A 27,437-nucleotide genomic window follows, 5' to 3' on the forward strand; every position below is an offset into this window, starting at 1 on the left:
TGTTTGCTCAAAAAACTTCTTCAATCCCCAGGTCATTCATTTCAGTGCGTAGTTCTGAAACATCTTTACCCAGGGAGTGGCGAACATGTGGAATTCGAAGATACAGAAGTCTGAAGACCCGCGCATTCAGACATAGGAGCAGCTTCTTCCCCACAGCTACCAGACTCCTCAACGACTCCCCCCTCGGACTGATCTGTTCCCTGTAAGAACACTATTCACGACGCCCTATGCTGCTCTTGCTCATGTATTTGCTTTGTTTGGCCCCTTGTTCCGCACTGTAACCAATCTCTGTTTGTCGATGTACCATTTGTCAATGTTCTCTGTCGATTATTCTTTTGACTACGATGTACGTACTGTGTACGTTCCCTCGGCCGCAGAAATATACTTCTCACTGTCCTTCGGTACATGCGACAATAAATATCAATCTATCAAGAGGGCTAGCTCGAAGGGGTTATTCTAAATTATTAAAGAGGGGCGCCGTTCCCAATAAGGAAGAGAATAAAATAGAGAATTGGGTGCATTTACTGCAGAAAAAATATATACATTGTGTTATGGTATATTGTAATTGATGTCAAAATTAAAGATTTATTTTCCTTTCAAGAGAGGGAAATCTGTTAGGAAAGAACTAATTTATCCTAGTACTTGAGTTGGAACAGGAGCCTCTGCTGAATGGAATCTATTTTGTCTACAACCTGGCTGGTACCATGTGGAATCTACAGCCGATATGTGGCAAGGGTTCAGTACCATCTCTGCAAAGGGCTGTCAACATGTGTCTTACGACTGAAATAAACTGGAGGAGGTTAAACAAATATTATACTCTACATCCTTCTCCCCCTCAGTTCCTGACCCACAGCTACGGAGTGCAAAACACAAAAATTTTTTTAAATATTGCATTTATATAGCACCCAGAGCTAATAAAGCATTTTTGACGTGCACTCGCTGTTGTTTTTTTCAGGGCGAGATGCTGAATAAATCCCCCTCTACACTGTCCTCATCAAACACTCCCAGGACAGGTACAGCACGGGGTTAGATTCAGAGCAAAGCTCCCTCTACACTGTCCCCATCAAACACTCCCAGGACAGGTACAGCACGGGGTTAGAGACAGAGTAAAGCTCCCACTACACTGTCCCCTTCAAACACTCCCAGGACAGGTACAGCATGGGGTTAGATACAGAGTAAAGCTCCCTCTACACTGTTCCCATCAAACACTCCCAGGACAGGTACAGCACGGGGTTAGATACAGAGTAAAGCTCCCTCTACACTGTCCCCATCAAACACTCCCAGGACAGGTACAGCACGGGGTTAGATACAGAGTAAAGCTCCCTCTACACTGTACCCCATCAAACACTCCCAGGACAGGTACAGCACGGGGTTAGATACAGAGTAAAGCTCCCTCTACACTGTCCCCCATCAAACACTCCCAGGACAGGTACAGCACGGGGTTAGATACAGAGTAAAGCTCCCTCTACACTGTCCCCCATCAAACACTCCCAGGGCAGGTACAGCACGGGGTTAGATACAGAGTAAAGCTCCCTCTACACTGTCCCCCATCAAACACTCCCAGGACAGGTACAGCACGGGGTTAGATACAGAGTAAAGCTCCCTCTACACTGTCCCCATCAAACACTCCCAGGACAGGTATAGCACGGGTTTAGATACAGAGTAAAGCTCTCTCTACACCAGGGGTGGGCAAACTTTTCCGTGCAAGGGCCACATTCAGAAATTCACAATTCACAAAGGTCCGCATAGTATATTAAGTAAAATAATTACTTCACCCGGTTATGATTCTGGGCGCCTCATATAGAACATAGAACAGTACAACACAGAACAGGCCATTCAGCCCTCGACGTTGTGTCGAGCAATGATCACCCTACTCAAGTCAACGTATCCACCCTATACCAGTAAGTAACCCAACAGCCCCCCCCATTAACTTTAAAAAAAATTTGACTTGGTGGGCCGCAGAAATACCTTTGGCGGGCCGCGTGCGGCCCGCGGGCCGTAGTTTGCCCACCCCTGCTCTACACTGTCCCCATCAAACACTCCCAGGACAGGTACAGCACGGGGTTAGATACAGAGTAAAGCTCCCTCTACACTGTCCCCATCAAACACTCCCAGGACAGGTACAGCACGGGGTTAGATACAGAGTAAAGCTCCCTCTACACTGTCCCCATCAAACACTCCCAGGACAGGTACAGCACGGGGTTAGATACAGAGTAAAGCTCCCTCTACACTGTACCCCATCAAACACTCCCAGGACAGGTACAGCACGGGGTTAGATACAGAGTAAAGCTCCCTCTACACTGTCCCCATCAAACACTCCCAGGACAGGTACAGCACGGGGTTAGATACAGAGTAAAGCTCCCTCTACACTGTCCCCATCAAACACTCCCAGGACAGGTACAGCACAGGGTTAGATACAGAGTAAAGCTCCCTCTACACTGTCCCCATCAAACACTCCCAGGACAGGTACAGCACGGGGCTAGATACAGAGTAAAGCTCCCTCAACACTGTCCCCATCAAACACTCCCAGGACAGGTACAGCACGGGGTTAGATACAGAGTAAAGCTCCCTCTACACTGTCCCCATCAAACACTCCCAGGACAGGTACAGCACGGGGTTAGATACAGAGTAAAGCTCCCTCTACACTGTCCCCATCAAACACTCCCAGGACAGGTACAGCACGGGGTTAGATACAGAGTAAAGCTCCCTCTACACTGTCCCCATCAAACACTCCCAGGACAGGTACAGCACGGGGTTAGAGACAGAGTAAAGCTCCCTCTACACTGTCCCCATCAAACACTCCCAGGACAGGTACAGCACGGGGTTAGATACAGAGTAAATGAACAACACACACAACACAAAGTGCATGTCTTGCTGGCTGTGCACAACGTAACTAAGCTGGAAAATGGACCAAAACCCTTGCAATAAGATGGGACTGCCTCTTTAAATATCATTTAATGCTTAAAAAAAACAAATCAATAATTGAAACGTTCCAGTCTAGCCTCACTTAAGGAATGAGCAGCCACATAAATGTGTCTGAATTGCGGCTGACACCTTCCCTCGTTGCCCAGGAGGTGCTGCTCCTGGCCGAGATTCACGGTGTCACGTAACAATTATTTATTTGTGTATTGCTGCAGCAGCTATCGGGGCCCCGTTCCTCCGCCTCCTCGTTCCCAATTCCACCGGGGGCGGCACGCATCGAAAGATCGACGGGCAAAGCCGCTCCGCCCAAGGTCTGCCTTGCCGTGTAACTTCCCAGACGTCAGCCAAATCCTGCTCGGAATGCCAACGCCCCTCGTCCTCCAGACCCTCTCTCTGGGAGGAGAGCGTCGAGGCAAAGCCTCTTGATCAGAGACGGGGGGGGGGGTGGGGGAATCACTGCCTGTGCGGAGTCTCCCCCCGTGCCTGCGCGGGTTTCCTCCGGGCGCTCCGGTTTCCTCCCGCAAGTCCCCGAAAGACGTGCTTGTCGGGCGAATTGGACATTCTGAATTCTCCCTCCGTGTACCCGAACAGGCGCCGGAATGTGGCGACTAGGGGATTTCCACAGTAACTTCATCGCAGCGTTAATGTAAGCTTGTGACACTAATAAAGATTATTATTATTATTACAGCTGATGGTAACATTACTCGTTCTGGGAAACGGTTAGTAACCTGTTGACCGTCACAAAGTGGGCCCATTTCCTCTCAGCTGTAACCGAGACTCGCCCCACTGTTTTCACAGCTGTAACTCCCTCTTTCCCAATGACTTCAAATCGCTGGATTTCCTCACCTCCGTACGCTCTGCAAACCACCACCAGGCCTCGGGAACGCCCTCCCTAACCTCACCGTGGGTGTACCTACACCACGCGGACTGCAGTGGTTTGAAGGCGGGGGCCCCCGCCACCTTCTCGAGAGGGGGCAATTAGTGCCGGGCAATAAACGTCGAGGCCTAGCCGGTAACGCCCACACCCTGTGAACGAATACACGTATTTTTTTCAAAACGTGGTATCCTCTAACCACTGCGCCGCAGGATACGCGAGGAGGGGTGGGGGCGGCCATTTTCCTGTCCGATCTCATTTTCACCAAATTCTTCCGAGAATATTTACCAGCACTCCTCCACGTGGAAATCCGTTACACACACTGACCACCCTTTGGATAATTCCCGCACTAGAACATAGAACAGTACAGCACGGAACAGGCCCTTCGGCCCTCAATGTTGTGCCGAGCCATGATCACCCCTACTCAAACCCACGTATCCACCCTATACCCGTAACCCAACAACCCCCCCTTAACCTTACTTTTATTAGGACACTACGGGCAATTTAGCATGGCCAATCCACCTAACCCGCACATCTTTGGACTGTGGGAGGAAACCGGAGCACCCGGAGGAAACCCACGCACACAGGGGGAGGACGTGCAGACTCCACACAGACAGTGACCCAGCCGGGAATCGAACCTGGGACCCTGGAGCTGTGAAGCATTTATGCTAACCACCATGCTACCCTGCTGCCCACTGATTCAGTCTAACACCTGACTTACCTATGGGGAAGGCAGGGTAGCACAGTGGTCAGCACAGTTGCTTCACAGCGCCAGGGTCCCGGGTTCCATTCCCGGCTTGGCTCACTGTCTGCGCGGAGTCTGCACGTTCTCCCCCGTGTCTGCGTGGGTTTCCTCCGGGTGCTCCCACGATCCCAAAAGACGTGCCTGTTGGGTGAATCGGACATTTTGAATTCTCCCTCTGTGACCCGAACAGGCGCCGGAATGTGGCGACGAGGGGATTTTCACAGTAACTTCAATGCGGCGTTAACGGAAGCCAACTTGTGACACTAATAACGATTATCATTATTATCCTTTTCAAACTCGATTGGCTCGAACACCGCCGGGAGAGGAGCCCTGCCCCTCGAACTGGATGGCCTAAAGAACTTTGATCCATTCTCGCGTGGATCGAATCGCACAACCCTTAACGGCTGACAATAAGGTCAAAGGTCGCCGAGGCCGTCCAACACTCCCATCGCCCACTTTTTCTTCGAACGCCGAGTCCCCACGTGTGTCGGCTGGAAGTCGTCAGGTTCGTCTCCCTCTCGGGTAACGATTGTGGCCTTGAACTTGGCTGGTTGTATGCTGCGATTGGAGTGGGCACAGGCCGATCCCAAAAGGAGGCCGATCCCCAACCTGCAGGGCTTCTTGTCCTTCTTCTCTTTCGCGCCCTTTTGGGCGGGGTTAACTCAGGATCCAATGGATCGATAGGGTCTCGATCACTCTGATAGATACCGGCCAATTAGGGGTGGGTACCTTGATGGCTGGGCTGGTCCTAGTTACCATTGTCCCAAGTGCGTAGGCCTTTCCAAATAAGAGGAGGTGGCGCCGGGGAGTTTACTACTGTTGCTATTCCTTAATCTGAGTCGATTGTCCGGGGGAAATCGGTGATTGACATTTAACAGGTTCAGTTCGGTCTGGTTTGCATTTGCTCAATACACAGGGGCTGCGCACTGTCTGTGTCCCGACTTGACCACAATTCCCTTTATCCTTTGCGGGCGGCCATTTTAGATGGCCACAGAGGAACTTAAGCTGGGGTGGGGGGGGGGGGGGGGGGGGGGGGGGAAGAAGAGGGTGCGGGCGGGGGAATTACAGCTCAGCTCTTACGTCCATTCCGATCACCGAAAACCTCCGCAGCTGGAATGTGGAGAAACAGCGGGTGGAACAAAAAAAAAAGGAAGCAAATTTTCTGTTTCGCTTCTATCGAAACAAAACACGCTTGCTGCTTATTTTGGACACCTCCAGGCGCGTCGCTCAGCTAAGCAAACAGCTTATCGGATTAAAAGACAAAACTCCCTGCCCACTCCCTGGCTGGAGCGTGAGACCAGACTGCGGAATGGGACACAACAAAGGGAGAGAGAGAGCAGTACGAGAAATGGAACAGAAAAATAAAATTATACATAATTACAGCGTTTATCCTGCCCGGGACAATGACGGTGAAACGTTATAGTCTGAGATCTGCCGAAGGTTCCCCCAGCCTCATCACAGCTTGGCCATAATCGAATAGTTTGGTTGAGAGCCAGATTATTCACTCAGATTTCATTTCTGAGACCAACACAGGCAATTATTAAAACCTCTGCCGAGATAAAATTCCTCCTGCACACCGTGAACAGATTCCAACGCGTCTTGGCTTTCCCGGCTCGAGTCGCGAGGTCTTTCTGGCATGGGGACAGGTGCTGCCCGCCTCTGGCGTCTAGAAGGACGGGGGGGGGGGGGGGCAGCGGACGCACGGGGAAACGCCACCGCCTGCAAGATCCTCCTCTCCCCCCCCCCCCCTGAGCCGCTCGCCACCCCGACTCGGAAATATATCGGCCGTTCTTTCACTTTTGCCGGGGTCAAAACCCTGGGGACTCCCTCCCTAACAGCGCTGTGGGTGTACCTACGCCGCGTGGGCTGCGTCAGTTCAAGATGGCCGCTCGCCAGCGCCTACCTGATGGGTCGTTAAGCACGGGCTCGGCAGCAACGCCCTAGATCTCGTGAATGCATTTCCTTTCAAGAAACCCGCTCGGGTGAACGGGAAAAGCTCCCGTGGTGACTGTTTCGATGGCGGGTATCGAGCAACCCTCGTGGAGGAGGATTGCGGGGTTCCTTATTCAGCTGCTCTCTGCAGGATTTGCTGTGCACAAACCGGCTACATTACACTGACACTAAACTTCAAGGCTGCGTGTCCCCCAGGCGGCGAAGTGCTTTTTTTTGGGGGGGGGGGGGGGAAGCCTCCTGAACGGGCGCTACGCAAATGCAAGTCTTTCTGGTGTTCCCTCAACACAGTCCGGTCCCACACCCCCTTCGGACTGAAACGCAGTTTCGCTCAGAGGATGGCCCACGCCTGAATTTACTCTGGCCCAACTCTGGGGGTGACATTAGCATCTCCGGGAAGCTCCCAGACTCAAAACAGGCCGGAGATTGGAGCTGGGATCTTCCTGCCCCTATCGGACTGTGAGCGGCTCCACTGGGGCCTGGACTATGCGGAATGGGAGCAGGAATAGGCCGCTCGGCCCCTCGGGAGTCTCCTCCGCCATTCAGTAAGATCAAGGCTGCCCTGATCGTGGCCTTCACGCCACATCCATATGGTCAGTGTTACAATCAAGTCGCCTCTTACTATTCCAAACTCCAGCGGATTCACGCCTGGTCCTTTCAACCTCTCCATAAGGCATAGGAGCAGAATTAGGCCATTCGGCCCATTGAGTCTGCTCCGCCATTCGATCATTGCTCATAGGGGCAGCTCAGTAGCATTGTGGACAGCACAATCGCTTGACAGCTCCAGGGTCCCAGGTTCGATTCCCGGCTTGGGTCACTGTCTGTGCGGAATCTGCACATCCTCCTCCGTGTGTGCGTGGGTTTCCTCCGGGCGCTCCGGTTTCCTCCCACAGTCCAAAGATGTGCAGGTTAGGGTGGATTGGCCGTGATAAATTGCCCTTAGTGTCCAAAATTGCCCTTAGTGTTGGGTGGGGTTACTGGGTTATGGGGATCGGGTGGAGGTGTTGACCTTGGGTGGGGTGCTCTTTCCAAGAGCCGGTGCAGGCTCGATGGGCCGAATGGCCTCCTTCTGCACTGTAAATTCTAATTCTAGGTTCCTCGCCCCCATTCTCCTGCCTTCTCCCCGTAACCCCTGATTCCCTTATGGAACAAGAAATCCCCTTATTGATCAAGAGCACCAGATTTGTCCTTGAGGTGCTGTTCCCGACAGGGTTACAGGTCAAGGGGCGGAATTAGACAGGATGGTTCCTCCTCAGAGGGTAAGAACTAGGAGCAGGCGCAGTCAATTTAGCCTTGCGAGCCCTCTCCAGCGATCAATACGATCATAGCTGATCTCACCCTGGCCTGAACTCCACCGGCCCTGCCCGTTCTCCCTAACCCTTCAACCCATCACCAATTAAAAACCTTTCTAACCCCCTCCTTAAATTTACTCACTGTCCCACCATCCACCGCACTTAACAGGACAACCTTCCCGCCTCAGGTATTGGTCTCTCTGAACAATCTGCAACACAATTGAATCGACACAGTGGGTTAGCACTGCTGCCACACAGCACCAGGGACCCGGGTTCGATTCCGACCTCGAGTGGAGTCTGCACACAGATTAATAATAATCTTTATTATTGTCACAAGTAGGCTTACAATAACGCTGCAATGAAGTTACTGTGAAAATCCCCTCGTCGCCACATTCCGGCGCCTGTTCGGGAACACGGAGGGAGAATTCAGAATGTCCAATTCACCCAACAAGCACGTCTTTCGGGACTTGTGGGAGGAAACCGGAGGAAACCCACGCAGACACGGGGTTGAGAACGTGCAGACTCCGCACAGATAATGACCCAAGCGGGAATCTAACCTGGAACCCTGGCGCTATGAAGCAACAGTGCTAACCACGGTCTGCCCATCGTCTGCGTGGGTTTCCTCCGGGTGCTCCGGTTTCCTCCCGCAGTCCAAAGATGCGCAGGTTAGATGGACTGGCCGTGATGAGATTGTCCGAGGTTGCGGGGATAGAAGCGGGGAGTGGCGCATTCGCAGGGGAGCGGTGCAGTCACGACGGGCCGAATGGCCTCCTTCTGCACTGTCGGGGTTCTGTGGATCCTCCCTTAAGTCAGGGGGCCAAGGGATTCTCCGTCCGGTCACGGCAGCGGGGGATTCTCCGATCGCAAGGCAGGGAATGGGAGATTAGATGGAGCGCAAAATCCTCCGGCAGCGATGGTCGGTCGGACGGTGGAGAATCCTGGCCCAATACGGTGGAGAATCCCGGCCCAATACGGTGGAGAATCCCGGCCCAATACGGTGGAGAATCCCGGCCCAATACGGTGGACAGCAGCCCTGATGTGCTCTCACCAATGCCCTCCATACTGTCCCTTCCAGTCAGAGCTCCACAACCCCTGGGGACCTTCAGAGAGTCGTCGTTCACAAGGGTTTGCTACCGTACATTGTTTCTGAATCGGATGACGTGTTAATGTTTCGGTTATAGCCGCAGTTTGGTGATGGAAGGATTTCTGCATCACCGATTACCCGGTGCATTAGGGAGTAGCAGCAACTCCTGTTTAGAGAGCGTATTTACCCGGGCAAGGGGTCTCCAGGCGTACGTTTAACAAGAGTACGTTCAATTTTTCAAAATAGGTTTGGCCAAAGAAGCAGGTTTTAAAGACTTCCCAAAGAGTGGAGTTGGAGAAATTTAGGAATATTAACCCTCCGATAGTGCGGCGCTCCCTCAGTACTGACCCTCTGACAGTGCAGCTCTCCCTCAGTACTGACCCTCTGACAGTGCGGCACTCCCTCAGTACTGACCCTCTGACAGTGCGGCACTCCCTCAGTACTGACCCTCTGACAGTGCGGCACTCCCTCAGTACTGACCCTCTGACAGTGCGGCACTCCCTCAGCACTGACCCTCTGACAGTGCGGCGCTCCCTCAGTACTGACCCTCTGACAGTGCAGCACTCCCTCAGTACTGACCCTCTGACAGTGCGGCACTCCCTCAGTACTGACCCTCTGACAGTGCGGCACTCCCTCAGTACTGACCCTCTGACAGTGCGGCACTCCCTCAGTACTGACCCTCTGACAGTGCGGCTCCCTCAGTACTGACCCTCTGACAGTGCAGCACTCCCTCAGTACTGACCCTCTGACAGTGAGGCACTCCCTCAGTACTGACTCTCTGACAGTGCGGCGCTCCCTCAGTACTGACCCTCTGACAGTGAGGCACTCCCTCAGTACTGACCCTCTGACAGTGCGGCGCTCCCTCAGTACTGACCCTCTGACAGTGCGGCACTCCCTCAGTACTGACCCTCTGACAGTGCGGCACTCCCTCAGTACTGACCCTCTGACAGTGCGGCACTCCCTCAGTACTGACCCTCTGACAGTGCGGCACTCCCTCAGTACTGACCCTCTGACAGTGCGGCACTCCCTCAGTACTGACCCTCTGACAGTGCGGCACTCCCTCAGTACTGACCCTCTGACAGTGCGGCACTCCCTCAGTACTGACCCTCTGACAGTGCAGTGCTCCCTCAGTACTGACCCTCTGACAGTGCAGTACTCCCTCAGTACTGACCCTCTGACAGTGCGGCACTCCCTCAGTACTGACCCTCTGACAGTGCGGCACTCCCTCAGTACTGACCCTCTGACAGTGCAGCATTCCCTCAGTACTGACCCTCTGACAGTGCAGCATTCCCTCAGTACTGACCCTCTGACAGTGCGGCACTCCCTCAGTACTGACCCTCTGACAGTGTGGCACTCCCTCAGTACTGACCCTCTGACAGTGCAGCACTCCCTCAGTACTGACCCTCTGACAGTGCGGCGCTCCCTCAGTACTGACCCTCTGACAGTGCGGCACTCCCTCAGTACTGACCCTCTGACAGTGCGGCACTCCCTCAGTACTGACCCTCTGACAGTGCGGCACTCCTCAGTACTGACCCTCTGACAGTGCGGCGCTCCCTCAGTACTGACCCTCTGACAGTGCAGCACTCCCTCAGTACTGACCCTCTGACAGTGCAGCGCTCCCTCAGTACTGACCCTCTGACAGTGCGGCACTCCCTCAGTGCTGACCCTCTGACAGTGCAGCACTCCCTCAGTACTGACCCTCTGACAGTGCAGCGCTCCCTCAGTACTGACCCTCTGACAGTGCGGCACTCCCTCAGTACTGACCCTCTGACAGTGCGGCACTCGCTCAGTACTGACCCTCTGACAGTGCGGCACTCCCTCAGTACTGACCCTCTGACAGTGCAGTGCTCCCTCAGTACTGACCCTCTGACAGTGCAGTACTCCCTCAGTACTGACCCTCTGACAGTGCGGCACTCCCTCAGTACTGACCCTCTGACAGTGCAGCATTCCCTCAGTACTGACCCTCTGACAGTGCGGCACTCCCTCAGTACTGACCCTCTGACAGTGTGGCACTCCCTCAGTACTGACCCTCTGACAGTGCGGCGCTCCCTCAGTACTGACCCTCTGACAGGGTGGCACTCCCTCAGTACTGACCCTCTGACAGTGCAGCACTCCCTCAGTACTGACCCTCTGACAGTGCGGCACTCCCGCAGTACTGACCCTCTGACAGTGCAGCACTCCCTCAGTACTGACCCTCTGACAGTGCAGCACTCCCTCAGTACTGACCCTCTGACAGTGCGGCACTCCCGCAGTACTGACCCTCTGACAGTGCGGCACTCCCTCAGTACTGACCCTCTGACAGTGCGGCACTCCCTCAGTACTGACCCTCTGACAGTGCGGCACTCCCTCAGTACTGACCCTCTGACAGTGTGGCACTCCCTCAGTACTGACCCTCTGACAGTGCAGCACTCCCTCAGTACTGACCCTCTGACAGTGCGGCACTCCCTCAGTACTGACCCTCTGACAGTGCGGCACTCCCTCAGTACTGACCCTCTGACAGTGCGGCACTCCCTCAGTACTGACCCTCTGACAGTGCGGCACTCCCTCAGTACTGACCCACTGACAGTGCGGCACTCCCTCAGTACTGACCCTCTGACAGTGAGGCACTCCCTCAGTACTGACCCTCTGACAGTGCGGCACTCCCTCAGTACTGACCCTCTGACAGTGCGGCACTCCCTCAGTACTGACCCTCTGACAGTGCGACACTCCCTCAGTACTGACCCACTGACTACTCCCTCAGTACTGACCCTCTGACAGTGTGGCACTCCCTCAGTACTGACCCTCTGACAGTGTGGCACTCCCTCAGTACTGACCCTCTGACAGTGCGGCACTCCCTCAGTACTGACCCTCTGACAGTGCAGCACTCCCTCAGTACTGACCCTCTGACAGTGCGGCACTCCCTCAGTACTGACCCTCTGACAGTGCAGCACTCCCTCAGTACTCGCACTGTGAGTGTACATTTATGTTCCAGAGTGGGACTGTAATCTATAGTTCTCTGATCCAGGGGGAAAAACTAATCAATCAGAGTTCACTTCCTGATAATTATACAGTGACACCTGTTGGTGCGTGGATCAGTTTCAACTGTGCTGCCCTCCACAGTCGATGAGCCCATCGACACTCACCAGTCTGTGCTTACGCATGGGTTAATTCCTATTTGAAATTCCTATTTTGAAAGCAAGGCACTGGAATGATAGGGAACTAGACAATAAGAATAAGTACTGAGGGCAGCACGGTGGCACAGTGGGTTAGCACTGCTGCCTCACGGCGCCGAGGTCCCAGGTTCGATCCCGGCTCTGGGTCACTGTCCGTGTGGGGTTTGCACATCCTCCCCGTGTCTGCGTGGGTTTTGCCCCACAGCCCAAAGATGTTCAGGCTCGGTGGATTGGCCACGCTAAATTGCCCCTTAATTGGAAATTAATTGGGTATTCTAAAAGTTAGAAAAATGTGAGTATATCGTTCAAAAAGCCAGGGTAAACTGTACAACTTAAAAGGTGCATCTCAGGCAGAGGTGTGCTGTACTAAATGAGGTACGTCTAAGGTGCTATTGTTTTGGGCAGATTTGCGCAAAGGTATTTATCGATCTTTTATGAAAAATCTTGGGCGCACACATTTCCAGGTCACGTCCTGTCGATAGGAATTCCTGTCACACCTTGTGTCAACGTTGGAAATGGAAATCCTGCATGTAAACCTGACGCTCGTCACAATGTAGTTTCGGCCTCCGGCCAGTCGGCGGTGCTGGGAAACGAGGTTCTGACCTCGCTTGGCCGCCTCGCGCACAAGGAAAAGACTTCAGGTCCAATCCTGCACGGGCAGCACGGGAGCACAGTGGCTTCACAGCTCCAGGGTCCCAGGTTCGATTCCCGGCTTGGGTCACTGTCTGTGCGGAGTCTGTACATCCTCCCAGTGTGTGCGTGGGTTTCCTCTGGGTGCTGCGGTTTCCTCCCACAGTCCGGGGATGTGCAGGTTAGGGTGGATTGGCCGTGCTAAATTGCCCTTAGTGACCAAAAAGGTTAGATGGGGTTATTGGGTTACGGGGAGAGCATGGAAGCGAGGGCTTAAGTGGGTCGCTGCAGACTCGATGGGCCGAATGGCCTCTTTCTGCACTGTATGTTCTACGTTCTAATCTAAAGAGGTGACCCACCGCAGGGTTGCTGGAGTGTCTGAGATGCTATTTACAGCAGAGAACTGAAGATGTTGAAAGATTCATAGAATTTACAGTGCAGAAGGAGGCCATTCGGCCCATCGAGTCTGCACCGGCTCTTGGAAAGAGCACCCTACCCAAGGTCAACACCTCCACCCCTATCCCCATAACCCAGTAACCCCACCCAATACTAAGGACAATTTTGGACACTAAGGGGCAATTTATCATGGCCAATCCACCTAACCTGCACGTCTTTGGACTGTGGGAGGAAACCGGAGCACCCGGAGGAAACCCACGCAGACACGGGGAGGATGTGCAGACTCCGCACAGACAGTGACCCGAGCCGGGAATCGAACCTGGGACCCTGGAGCTGTGAAGCAATTGTGCTATCCACAATGCTACCGTGCCCCCCCCCCCCCAACCCCCCCACCCCCTCGACCACCACCCGCGAAATAAATTAAAACCGGTCATTTAGCTATCTCCGGAAGCCTCTGCTGCAAACGGCTGCCGCATTATCCACATAATTATATAGCCGCAAACCCTCAAAAAGTGACTCATTCCTGGAATCACAGAGGATTATTTATTTTCTCCCTTCTTCTCTTTTACGATGACCGTGACTGGCCCTGTTCAGAGTGGAGGCGAGCAGAGTACTTCCCTCGTCACCTCCACGTCCACTGAAACGTTGGGTACCGCGCTGATCAAAGGGATATCGCTCCTCCCTGCGACTGTCCAGTGGCTGGAGTGAGGCACAGGTATCTCCAAAATCCACACGCTGCTGTGAAAAATTATATTTCAAGAACGAAAACCCATCGGGGAACGGCTTCAAATATAATTTACAAATGAATATGAGATACAGAGTAAAGCTCCCTCTACACTGTCCCCATCAAACACTCCCAGGACAGGTACAGCACAGGGTTAGATACAGAGTAAAGCTCCCTCTGCACTGTCCCCCATCAAACACTCCCAGGACAGGTACAGCACGGGGTTAGATACAGAGTAAAGCTCCCTCTACACTGTCCCCATCAAACACTCCCAGGACAGGTACAGCACGGGGTTAGATATAGAGTAAAGCTCCCTCTACACTGTCCCCATCAAACACTCCCAGGACAGGTACAGCACGGGGTTAGATACAGAGTAAAGCTCCCTCTACACTGTCCCCATCAAACACTCCCAGGATAGGTACAGCACGGGGTTAGATACAGAGTAAAGCTCCCTCTACACTGTCCCCATCAAACACTCCCAGGACAGGTACAGCACGGGGTTAGATATAGAGTAAAGCTCCCTCTACACTGTCCCCATCAAACACTCCCAGGACAGGTACAGCACGGGGTTAGATACAGAGTAAAGCTCCCTCTACACTGTCCCCATCAAACACTCCCAGGACAGGTACAGCACGGGGTTAGATACAGAGTAAAGCTCCCTCTACACTGTCCCCATCAAACACTCCCAGGACAGGTACAGCACGGGGTTAGATACAGAGTAAAGCTCCCTCTACACTGTCCCCATCAAACACTTCCAGGACAGGTACAGCACGGGGTTAGATACAGAGTAAAGCTCCCGCAACACTGTCCCCATCAAACACTCCCAGGACAGGTACAGCACGGGGTTAGATACAGAGTAAAGCTCCCTCTACACTGTCCCCATCAAACACTCCCAGGATAGGTACAGCACGGGGTTAGATACAGAGTAAAGTTTAAGGAGAACTTGATGAAATGTGCACAATTTTGGGTCAGGTCGGTATGGGTGAATCTGGAAAAGCTACTTCAACAACTCGGTAGCTCAGGTAGGAATAAGGAATCAGGAAGAACAGAGCGAGAGATTGAGAGAACGTTTTCATGCGAAAGTACTTGTGGAGACGGAATGTTTGATCAGAAGCTGTGGGGGTAGCAGAATCCCTCTGAGGTCTAGCACTGGGAGTGGATAAATATTTGAAATGCAAACATCTGAAAGGGTATGTGGGGAAGAGCAGGGAGGTGGGAACACACGGAGAGCTCTTTCTAGGAGTTGGTGCAGGGGGCACACAAAAACAAAACCCCCAACTAAATGGTCCAACTGTGCTGTTAAATTCTCCGATCCGAAACTCGGCCCACGTCGGAAGAGCGCGGCCCACCTCCGGTTCGATTTTTAACGGACGTGCCTCTTTGGTGTTTGGTCGATGTTTTGAGAAATTCCCTCGCAGCTGAACACAAATTTAAAAACGAGGAAATCAATCGGGTGTCTGGAGCAACACATAACCGCAGCGCCCGAGACGACGTTCTGCAGTCAGAACATCCTGCGATCGGGTCTCGGTCCACTCTTGTGCCCGCTGTGCCAGTCCCGAGGGAGCACTGCGCTGTCGGAGATGCCTTCTTTCAGATAAGATGTGAAAGATCGCGCCCCCTACCCCCCCCGAATTTCCACTCACCGCACGGCCATTATTTGAAGAGCAACGGTACAGTTACATACAAACAGAAGAATTAAGGCCACTCGGCCACTCTTCCGCCCTTCGATACTATCATGCCCGATCCAATTGTAACAACGCCACATTCCTCCCCCCCACCCTCCTGACGCGTGGTAACGGTGATGTTTTACGTCAGGCGAAAATGGGGCAACTAAACGGCCACTGGTTCCCCGTTTTGCTGGGGGCCTGGCAGGGTGGCCAGGCGGCTCGAGCTGCCGATACGGCCGCGCTGGGCTCCACGGCAGACGCAGCCCGCGGACCCAGCCCGCGAAATAGCCCCGCCACCCCCTTCGGCCGGCTCGCGCGCCCCGGACCGCCCCCCCCCCCCACAGTGGCCCCAGCCCCTGATTAAGACCCCCCCCCCCCGATTAAGACACCCCCCCCCCCCCCCCCCCCCGGACAGTGGCGGCTCTGAACCGAGCCCACAGCCGGCGCCCCGAGTTCCCGACGAGAGAAAAAACAAAACAAATCGAGATCGGGGGTCGCGTTGCTGTTTGCGGGATCTTGCTGTGCTTACGTCGGCTGATGCGTCCCCTGCACTCTGAGCAACGACGGCGCTTCAATGAAAATGGCTTATTGTCACGAGTAGGCTTCAATGAAGTTACTGTGAAAAGCCCCCTAGTCGCCACATTCCGGCGCCTGTCCGGGGAGGCTGGTACGGGAATCGAACCGTGCTGCTGGCCTGCTTGGTCTGCTTTCAAAGCCAGCGATTTAGCCCAGTGAGCTAAACCAGCCCCTGGTTGGTTTGCAAAGCGTTCTGAGGCCTCCGGAGGTTTGTGCAGGGCTTCCATCACCGACGCGCGTTTCTCTTGTCCCATCCAACCAGGGGCAGCACGGTAGCATGGTGGTTAGCATAAATGCTTCACAGCTGCAGGGTCCCAGGTTCGATTCCCGGCTGGGTCACTGTCTGTGCGGAGTCTGCACGTTCTCCCCCCTGTGTCGGCGTGGGTTTCCTCCGGGTGCTCCGGTTTCCTCCCACAGTCCAAAGATGTGCGGGTTAGGTGGATTGGCCATGATAAATTGCCCTTAGTGTCCTAAAAAAGAAGGTTAGGGGGGGGGGGGGGTTGGGTTACTGGAATAAGATGGATACGTTGGCTTGTAGGGTGATCATTGCTCGGCACAACATCGAGGGCCGAAGGGCCTGTTCTGTGCTGTACTGTTCTATGTTCCAAGCTCACACAATGGCTCGGGCGCTTTGTTATATAGGCGGCCAGGGCATTCAACATCAGGAACGCCCCACCATTGGCCATTAAAGGAACTACGTGCGGGTTACGTTGGTCCAGAGAGCAACTTCAGCCAAGGCCGAAGATGTTTATTTTTCGTTAAACCTGTGGGCATCGCAGGCACGTGTTGTCCTTCCCTAACTCCCCTCGATCTGAATTCCGCCCTCAGAAGGGCGGCCGAGAGTGGGCCACGTGGGCTGTGGGGTCTGGAGTCGCGGGTAGGCCGCACCAGACCAGGCTTGCTTCCCCTAAGGGACATTAACGAACCAGATCGATCGAGGGGGCCAAATTCCTTCCGGTGGCGTGGTGAGATTGGAGCTGGTGGACGCTGGGCGCTCTGAACCACGTCCAATGGCATCACCTATCACCCACATCGCCCCGATGGCAAAACGTGAAAGCTTCCTAGTCCCAGGTATCTGGGCCAGAGCCAGTGTGTGACTAATCCAGGGTGGGCTGGCCCAGAGGAGCCAAAACAGGCCTCCGCCTTTTCCCCTAAGCCCTCCAAGGTTACATCAGCCAGGCCAAACTCTCAGACCTCCCTCTAGTGGCCGAGCAATTGAACAGCAAGACGACGACGGGATTGAGGGTCAACCTCCCCAACGCTGACAGTGGTGCAGAGTTCTGGAGTCCCACCGGGGCAGATTGATGAGCCACAGCAGCACGGTAGCCCAGTGATTAGCACAGTTGCTTCACAGCTCCAGGGTCCCCGGTTCGATTCCCGGGCTTGTGCCACTGTCTGTGCGGAGTCTGCATGCTCTCCCCCCGTGTGTGTGGGTTTCCTCCGGGTGCTCCGGTTCCCTCCCACAGTCCAAAGATGCGCCGGTTAGGTGGGTTGGCCACGATAAATTGCTCCTCAAGTGTCCAAAAAGGGTAGGTGGGGTTGCTGGGTTACAAGATAGGGCGGAGGCGTGTGTTTAAGTAGGGTGCTCTTTCCGAGGGCCGGTGCAGACTCGATGGGCCGAATGGCCTCCTTCTGCACTGTAAATTCTAGGATTCTCTTCGCCTCCCGGATGGTTAACTTCAGATTGTGGTGCGGACCGGCCAGCCGGGAACCCTGGGAAGCCGAGACAGTCAAGACTATTCCACTGCAAGGTGCATCACAGCCAAGCCCGAGCTTGTCCACACGCGTACGGGTTCGCCTACCACCCCAAGGGTAGGGGTGGTCACTGGATATCAATGAAGAGTGGGAATCCTTACCGATTCCACCCCCACCCCCTCCTCCAAATTGGGGTTCCTTTGGAGCCCACAGCACCCTGGGGGGGGGCCACGGTCACAGCTGAGATTATGTTGGAAAGATTCTAAAGCAGCTGGGAAGACATCACATCTTACACAAAACCGAAACGAGACAAAGTTTCAATGAGCTGGCATGACAAAGAGGGGCAGAATGGCCACATTTTGCGCTGCAAAATGCAACCCACAGCGGCCTGCAAAAGTGAATGATGGGCTGGGTTACAAACCGAGCTCTTAAACTGGTCTCTTTTGCCCGTGGTTGACCACGGGAGATCAATAATATATCTCGCAGTCATTTAAGTTAAATGTAGCATGGAATTATATGGGATATATCGTTTCTGTTGACTTTAGACGGAACACGTTTAATTAAATCCAACCACATCAAAATCTTACCAAGCTGGGTTTGTAAGAATAACTCAGAATCCGTACAGTGCAGAAAGACGCCATTCAGCCCATCTAACCTGCACATGGGCCAGATAGTTTGAAATAATTCCTAGTTTAGCCAGTTTGAAACACTTGCTGGTGCCATTGCTGGCTTAGCTAATTTGAAAAAAATACTCGTACCAGAGAATTTGAAATAATTACTAGTTTACCAAGTTTGAAACAATTACCAGTGGCAGATAGTTTGAAATAATTATTAGTGCTAGGTAGTTTGAAATAATTACTAGTTTAGCTAGTTTGAAACAATTGCTAGTGCAAGGTAATTTTAAATAATTACTAGTTTAGCTAATTTAAAACAAGTTCTAGTTTAGCTCATTTGAAATAATGACCAGTGCCAGAGAGTTTGAAACATTTGCTAGTTTAGCTATTTTGAAATAATTTGCTAGTGTTATGTAATCTGAAATAATTACTAGTTTTGCTAGGTAATCTGAAATAATTACTCATTTTGCTAGGTAATCTGAAATAATTACTAGTTTAGCTAATTTAAAACAATTACTAGTTTAGCTCATTTGAAATAATTGCTAGTGCTCGGTAATTTTAAATAATTATTAGTTTAGCTAATTTAAAACAATTTCTAGTTTAGCTAATTTGAAATAATTACCAGTGCCAGAGAGTTTGAAACAGTTGCTAGTTTAGCTAATCTGAAATAATTGCTAGTGCTAGGTAGTTTGAAATAATTACTAGTTTAGCTAATTTAAAACAATTACTAGTTTAGCTCACTTGAAATAATTGCTAGTGCTATGTAATCTGAAATAATTACTAGTTTTGCTAGGTAATCTGAAATAATTACTAGTTTAGCTCATTTAAAACACTTACTAGTTTAGCTCATTTGAAATAATTGCTTGTGCTAGGTAATTTGAAATAATTACTAGTTTAGCTCATTTAAAACAATTACTAGTTTAGCTCACTTGAAATAATTGCTCGTGCTAGGTAATTTGAAATAATTACTAGTTTAGCTAATTTAAAACAATTACTAGTTTAGCTCACTTGAAATAATTGCTCGTGCTAGGTAATCTGAAATAATTACTAGTTTAGCTCATTTAAAACAATTACTAGTTTAGCTCACTTGAAATAATTGCTAGTGCTATGTAATCTGAAATAATTACTAGTTTTGCTAGGTAATCTGAAATAATTACTAGTTTAGCTCATTTAAAACAATTACTAGTTTAGCTAATTTGAAATAATTGCTTGTGCTAGGTAATTTGAAATAATTACTAGTTTAGCTAATTTAAAACAATTACTAGTTTAGCTCACTTGAAATAATTGCTCGTGCTAGGTAATTTGAAATAATTACTAGTTTAGCTCATTTAAAACAATTACTAGTTTAGCTAATTTGAAATAATTGCTTGTGCTAGGTAATTTGAAATAATTACTAGTTTAGCTCATTTAAAACAATTACTAGTTTAGCTCATTTGAAATAATTGCTCGTGCTAGGTAATCTGAAATAATTACTAGTTTAGCTCATTTAAAACAATTACTAGTTTAGCTCACTTTAAATAATTGCTAGTGCTAGGTAATTTGAAACAATTACTAGTTTAGCTCATTTGAAATAATTGCTCGTGCTAGGTAATCTGAAATAATTACTAGTTTAGCTCATTTAAAACAATTCCTAGTTTAGCTCATTTGAAATAATGAGCAGTGCCAGAGAATTTGAAACAATTGCTGGCGGTAGCTAATTTGAAGCAATTGCTAGTTTATCCAATTTGAAATAATTACTAGTTTAACGAGTTGGAAATAATTGCTTCCGAATAGAGCGCATGCTAATGGAGAGACTGACAGAGCTGTAGTGCTGGGGAGAGATTCAGGGACAGACAGATAGAGAGAGAGAGGGTTAAGCTGGAATCTGACTTACCCACTCTGAACCCAGAGCCAGTCAGTGTGTCTGCTGCATGCCCGTTCTCACTGATTAGGGTGGTAGTGTTACCCCTCTGGCAGCTGTCTTGGCACTGCCCCTTCAGGCAGGTCCGCTTACAGATGGTGGGGGTGAAGACCACTTTGAAGCGCCCCTGCGTCTCGTCCTTGCCTCGCACCGGGGTCACGGCCAGCCAGGAGAGCCCCAGCCCCATCCACAGCCCCACCAAAGCTCTACCTTCCATACAATTCATCCCAGCCCTGGGGTGGGGGGGTCAACTCTTGCTGCCTTAACTCCCAACAACACTGCACCAGAACCAGCTGGCTCACTAAAAACTGTGGGACAGGCTCCAATTCCACATTGGAAGAGAAGGGGTGTGTCCTGATCCACAAGAACAAAATACTCCCTTGCAGAGAGCTGTTGGAAGAATCACAGACTGGGGAAAGTGCAAAGCAACACAGGACTGGTTAGAAGAGGTATTTCAAGTTGGCAAGAAATAGTAACATATTTTGTTTTGTTGGACTCTTTTCTTTTTTTTTTGGAAAGAAGACAAAGTGAAAGGCTCCGTGCCTATCCCTGGACCTGATCTGGAATTCTGGCGGTGCTCCAGGAGACTTTGGGAAGAGCTGAAGGGGCTGCTGCGTTGCTTGCAAAACACACTTAAGTCAGCTGTACATGTCAGCCCTTATTTTCTCACTCAACTCTCCCAACTTCCTGCACAGTTTCCAGGTCGACCTCCATTCACAGTTTGCACCCCCCCCCCCCCCCCCCCTGGACACCCTACTCAGGAATGCCAAGAGTCCCCTGTCTCAGGATTTCCATTACAAATGCAACGTGCATGGCCAGCATCTCTTTCCTCCCCATTTTTTTATTTCTCCCACAAGGGGAGGGGGGAGGGGGGGAGGGGGAGGGAGGGGGGGGGGGGGGGGGGGGATCGCCCAGCAGCCCAGCAGCCCCTCTGTAAAATGCACCTCCGTGGCAGTGGACACACTACAGTGCCTCCCGTGGCAGTGGGGCGCAATGACAGCGTGACATGTTTACATAGGCAGCTGCCAGTCGAAACGAAGATTGCAATGGCCAAAAAGTTTCCAAGTGATGGAAGTTGGGCAGAGCGGTATCTCTTTCGAGTGGAGGGCGAACCAGGAACGCGCTCCAGATTTTTACTATTAACGTGGGTCAGTAAAATTCAGAATTGAGCACAAATTCTCTGCAGCTGTAAGGATAAGAATTTATCATAATACTGATTCGTGTCACAAGTAATAATCATAGCTTATTGTCGCAAGTCGGCTTCAATGAAGTTACTGTGAAAGTCGCCACATTCCGGCGCCTGTTCGGGTACACGGAGGGAGAATTCAGAATGTCTGATTCACCCGACAAGCACGTCATTCGGGACCTGTGGGAGGAAACCGGAGCACCCGGAGGAAACCCCACGCAGACACGGGGGGGGGGGGGGCGGGGGGGGAGAACGTGCAGACTCCGCACAGACAGTGACCCGAGCCGGGAATCGAACCTGGGACCCTGGAGCTGTGAAGCAACAGTGCTAACCCCTGTGCTACCGTGCTGCCCATGAAAGGGCCCTTGCTGGGCCTTGCCATGATGGAATATCCCATGAACGAATAAAGGAAGCCAACGTTATTTAGCCCCTTGGGCTCCCTGGCTCCCCCATCCCCCCCCCAACCCCTTCACACATACTGGATTGTTTGCACCCTCTCGTCTTGTTGGCTACCCCCCCATTCCTCCCCCGCCCCTGCCCCCCCCCCCCACTCCCCCCACCCCCTCCCCGTTACCCTTTCCCCACAGATTTGGAACGGGTTGCCAGGAATTGTGGATGGTGCGTCCACGGTGCTGAGGGGAGGGGGGGTCAGCTCTCGGGGTCGTGACCCAACGACGGTGAAGGGGTGGTCGGGATATTCCCAAATCGTAATTAGAGGCACCGAAGGAGGCCATTTTTTTCCCAGCATTCCCCTGGTAGGTTGGTAGACCCACCCACGTAACCCCCAACTCCCCAAACTCCAGCCCCACACTAGGCCTGCACACACACTTTGCTCCCCCCCCCCCCCTTTGTTCATTGATCCAATTCTCTTTCCGGTTAAGTTTTTAAAAGTAAAGTCAGAGCACCCAATTATTTGTTTCCAATTAAGGGGGCAATTTAGCCTAACTGGCACATCTTTGAGTTGTGTGGGGGCGGAACCCACGTAAACACTGGGAGATTGTGCAAACCCCACACGGACAGTGACCCGGGATTGAACCCGGGACCTCAGTGCCATGAGACGCCAGCGCTAACCACTGCGCCGTCGTACCCCCCCCCCCCACCCCCCCCCCCCCCCCACCCCCCCCCATTTCAGCTTAAGTTAACTTTGGGTCTTTTTTTGTCCACCATTCTAAATCGCTGCATTTTTAAAAAAAGAAAAACTCTCCTGGAGAAAATGCTTTCCGCGAGTTTTTATTTGACGTGGATGTGGCATTTCAACTCCAGGAGTGAATCAAAGAACTTACAGTGCAGAAGGAGGCCATTCGGCCCATCGAGTCTGCACCGGCTCCTGGAAAGAGCACCCCACTTTTTTTAACATAAATTTAGAGTACCCAATTCGTTTTTTCCAATTAAGGGACAATTTCCCGTACCAGCCTCCCCGAACAGGCGCCGGAATGTGGCGACTTTTCACAGTAACTTCATTTGAAGCCTACTCGTGACAATAAGCCATTTTCATTTCATTTCAATTTAGCGTGGCCAATCTTTGGGTTGTGGGGGTGAGACCCACGCAGACACGGGGAGAATGTTTTCCTGGTTTAGCACAGGGCCAAATCGCTGGCTTTGAAAGCAGACCAAGGCAGGCCAGCAGCACGGGTTCAATTCCCGAACCGGCCTCCCCGAACAGGCGCCGGAATGTGGCGACTAGGGGGCTTTTCACAGCAACTTCATTTGAAGCCTACTTGTGACAATAAGCGATTTTCATTTAATTTTCAATATGCAAAGTCCACACGGACAATGACCCAGAGCCGGGATCGAACCTGGGGCCTTGGCGTCGGGAGGCACAGAGCACCCCACTTAAGCCCACGCCTCCACCCTATCCCTGTCACCCAATAACCCCACCCAACCTAACCTTTTTGGACACTAAGGGGCAATTTCTCATGGCCAATCCACCTAACCTGCACATCTTTGGGCTTGTGGGAGGAAACCGGAGCACCCGGAGGAAACCCACGCAGACACGGGGGGGGGGGGGGGGGGGAGAACGTGCAAACTCCGCACAGACAGTGACCCCAAGCCCTAGAATCGAACCTGGGACCCTGGAGCTGTGTAGCAACAGTGCTGACCACTGTGCGACCGTGTCACAAGGGGCTGGTTTAGCACAGGGCTAAACAGCTGGCTTTGAAAGCAGGCCAGGGCAGGCCAGCAGCGGGGGTTCGATTCCCGTACCAGCCTCCCCGAACAGGCGCCGGAATGTGGCAACCAGGGGCCTTTTCACAGTAACTTGATTTGAAGCCCACTTGCCATTTTCATTTCCATTTCATTTCACTGTGCTGCCGTGCTGCCCTAAGTGGGTCAGATCATAATCTGCCTCGGGAGAATGGAGCAGCGTGATGCCCCTGTGTGTGTGTGTGTGTGTGTGTGTGGGGGGGGGGGGGGGGGGGTCAGGGTCTCCTTGGCATCACGCCGTGTGTGGTATAACATATGGGGGCCTCACGGTCGCATGGTGGTTAGCATCAATGCTTCACAGCTCCAGGGTCCCAGGTTCGATTCCCGGCTGGGTCACTGTCTGTGTGGAGTCTGCACGTCCTCCCCGTGTGTGCGTGGGGTTTCCTCCGGGTGCTCTGGTTTCCTCCCACAGTCCAAAGATGTGCGGGTTAGGTGGATTGGCCATGCTAAATTGCCCGTAGTGTAAGGTTAATGGGGGGGATTGTTGGGTTACGGGTATACGGGTTACGTGGGTTTAAGTAGGGTGATCATTGCTCGGCACAACATCGAGGGCCGAAGGGCCTGTTCTGTGCTGTACTGTTCTATGTTCTATATGCGAACCTCTCATTTTCCCTTTGGCACCCGCCGTCGATATGGTTCCACAGTGACTGGTCAGGAATGGAGCCGGCGATCTGTAAATCACAACGTTGGCAGTACAATGGGAGTTTGGCTGGCGGTGCTCTGCACGCGGCTCCCTGGCAGGCTCCATGCACCATCACCCCAGGCCGAAGTATCATCATTTTCCTTTCCCCCCCCCCCTCCAGAAATATCTCACAGCTGTCAGAGACATTCCCGCAATGTGTACTCTTTCCACCCAGCGAGCCGACCGGAGAAAACATCTGAATCGCCTGACCCAAGGAGGTCCCAGGCCTGACGCAACAATAAGGACCTGCATTTGCATAGCGCCTTTGGTGCAGTTAAACGCTCCCCCGAGGTGTTTCGCGGCCCGCGTAAATTGGACAGAATTTGACACCGAGCCAAAGGAGGTGACATGGGGGTCAAGGCGGCCGCGAATGTTTGGTCAGAGGGGCGGGTTTTCGGGGTAAGGGTGAGACTCTTAAAGGAGCTGGGGGAGGCAAAGTGGTTCGCGGAGGTAATGTCAGAGCTTCGAGGCCAGGCGGGTGAGAGTACTAAAAGAGGGTTGTCGGGGCTGGAGGAGGTTACAGGGATAGGGAGGGTTGCAGGAGGTTACAGAGATAGGGAGGGCTGTAGGGGCTGGAGGAGGTTACAGAGATAGGGAAGGTTGTAGGGGTTGCAGGAGGTTACAGAGATAGGGAGGGTTGTAGGGGCTGAAGGAGGTTACAGAGATAGGGAGGGTTGTAGGGGTTGGAGGAGGTTACAGAGATAGGGAGGGTTGTAGGGGCTGGAGGTTACAGAGATAGGGAGGGTTGTAGGGGCTGGAGGAGGTTACAGAGATAAGGAGGGCTCCAGGGGTTGGAGGAGGTTACAGAGATAGGGAGGGTTGTAGGGGCTGGAGGTTACAGAGATAGGGAGGGTTGTAGGGGCTGGAGGAGGTTACAGAGATAGGGAGGGGTGTCGGGGCTGGAGGAGGTTACAGAGATAGGGAGGGGTGTAGGGGCTGGAGGAGGTTACAGAGATAGGGAGGGGTGTAGGGGCTGGAGGAGGTTACAGAGATAGGGAAGGTTGTAGGGGCTGGAGGAGGTTACAGAGATAGGGAGGGCTGTAGGGGTGGGAGGAGGTTACAGAGATAGGGAGGGGTGTAGGGGTTGGAGGAGGTTACAGAGATAGGGAGGGGTGTAGGGACTGGAGGAGGTTACAGAGATAAGGAGGGGTGTAGGGGCTGGAGGAGGTTACAGAGATAGGGAGGGTTGTAGGGGCTGGAAGAGGTTACAGAGATAGGGAGGGTTGTAGGGGATACAGGAGGTTACAGAGATAGGGAGGGTTGTAGGGGATACAGGAGGTTACAGAGATAGGGAGGATTGTAGGGGACTGGAGGAGGTTACTGTCTGCGTGGAGTCTGCACATTCTCCCCGTGTCTGCGAGGGTCCCACCCCAGCAACCCAAAAAGATGTGCAGGGTAGATGGATTGGCCACGCTAAATTGCCCCTTCATTGTGGGGAAAAAAAAATTGGGTACTCTAAATTTATCTTTTAAAAAGTAAGATAATCAGTCAACTCGTAACATGGTTCGTTTATGCTTTCTAGAAGTGACACGCATTCATGTTCAGGGACCCATTCTGCGCAAATAAAAGGCACATGTCCAAGCCTTGGGTACTTTTGGAATGACTTGGGGAGTCTGTAGTTCTCCGTCTCTCATTCTCCCCGGCAAACGCCCTCAGCCAATCAGAGCCGGCTTGGCAACCAATCAGCACTCTTTTATCTGGGAGCATACATTGTTGCGATTGCTCGAAATTTGGGATTCCTGCAGCCGTCCTGATGGATCCAAGACGGAAAGTTTCGTTCACCTTCTGACCCAGCAAACGGCCGTCGACGAGGAAGGACTTTTGCCACCAGGCGATACGCGCAGCAGAGCTCCGCCCGTCACCACTTGCGCTGTCACAAGTTGCCTCTCTGCGTCTTTTCTTCCCCCCTCCCCCCCCCCTATTATTCTCCGAGAAAGATAGCAGAGGGTTAAGAGAGAGCGTCGAAACAATCTTCAAAGGCTCACCTGTTGCACAGCAGCTTACCCACTGTGGCGTCAGCCCGTTGACAATGATTTACCTTGACCCCCGCGCCTTGCAGGGGTCCCCTGCTTAACATTCCATCTGCTCGGCCGACCCAGGCACAGGTGCATAACTCGAATGCTTTACTGCCACAATAGGCCTTTCTTCAGAGGTGGAGACCTGTGAGGTTAAGATTAAGAGAGTGGAGCGGTCCAAACTATTGCTTAATTTCCCATCAGGTCGCACCCGCAGCAAGCTTTGAGGAAAAGCAAATAAACAGCCCCCCCCCCCCCCCACTCCGTTCACAGTTTATTCAAGTTGGCAACCCTTCTTTCCACGCACAGTGCACACAGGGTGAAGGGTAATGATTCATTGCTAGAGGGATGGATTCATTGCTGGAGGGATGGAGTTTAAGACTCGGGAGGTTATGCTGCAACTGTATCAGGGGTTAGTGAGGCCACACCTGGAGTATTGTGCTCAGTTTTGGTCTCCTTACCTGAGAAAGGACGTACTGGCGCTGGAGGGTGTGCAGAGGAGATTCACTAGGTTAATCCCAGAGCTGAAGGGGTTGGATTGCGAGGAGAGGTTGGGTAGACTGGGACTGTACTCGTTGGAATTTAGAAGGATGAGGGGGGATCTTATAGAAACATATAAAATTATGAAGGGAATAGGTAGGATAGATGCGGGCAGGTTGTTTCCACTGGCGGGTGAAAGCAGAACTAGGGGGCATAGCCTCAAAATTAGGAGAAGTAGAACATAGAACAGTACAGCACAGAACAGGCCCTTCGGCCCTCGATGTTGTGCCGAGCAATGATCATCCTACTCAAACCCACGTATCCACCCCATACCCGTAACCCAACAACCCCCCCCCCACCTAACCTTAATTTTTAGGACACTACGGGCAATTTAGCATGGCCAATCCACCTAACCCGCACATCTTTGGACTGTGGGAGGAAACCGGAGCACCCGGAGGAAACCCACGCACACACGGGGAGGACGTGCAGACTCCGCACAGACAGTGACCCAGCCGGGAATCGAACCTGGGACCCTGGAGCTGTGAAGCATTTATGCTAACCACCATGCTACCGTGCTGCCAAGTAGCAAGTAGATTTAGGACTGAGTTCAGGAGGAACTTCTTTACCCAAAGGGTTGTGAATCTATGGAAT

The 27,437-nt window shown here is 52.3% G+C and overlaps 1 protein-coding gene across 1 annotated transcript in view; it reads right to left on the reverse strand.

Annotated features, from left to right (window-relative positions):
- The window catches only part of LOC119958819 (latent-transforming growth factor beta-binding protein 1-like), a 97,393-nt gene extending 76,526 nt beyond the window's left edge, over window positions 1-20,867 (reverse strand). Inside the window, exon 1 of the mRNA XM_038787321.1 lies at window positions 20,195-20,867. Coding sequence (XP_038643249.1) covers window positions 20,195-20,447 — 253 coding nt within the window. The 5' untranslated portion in view covers window positions 20,448-20,867. The remainder of the gene's footprint in view (window positions 1-20,194) is intronic.
- Between the last annotated feature and the right edge of the window lie 6,570 nt (window positions 20,868-27,437).

This window comes from Scyliorhinus canicula, chromosome 31, assembly GCF_902713615.1.
Source record: "Scyliorhinus canicula chromosome 31, sScyCan1.1, whole genome shotgun sequence".
In the NCBI taxonomy this organism is placed as follows: Eukaryota; Metazoa; Chordata; class Chondrichthyes; order Carcharhiniformes; family Scyliorhinidae; genus Scyliorhinus; species Scyliorhinus canicula.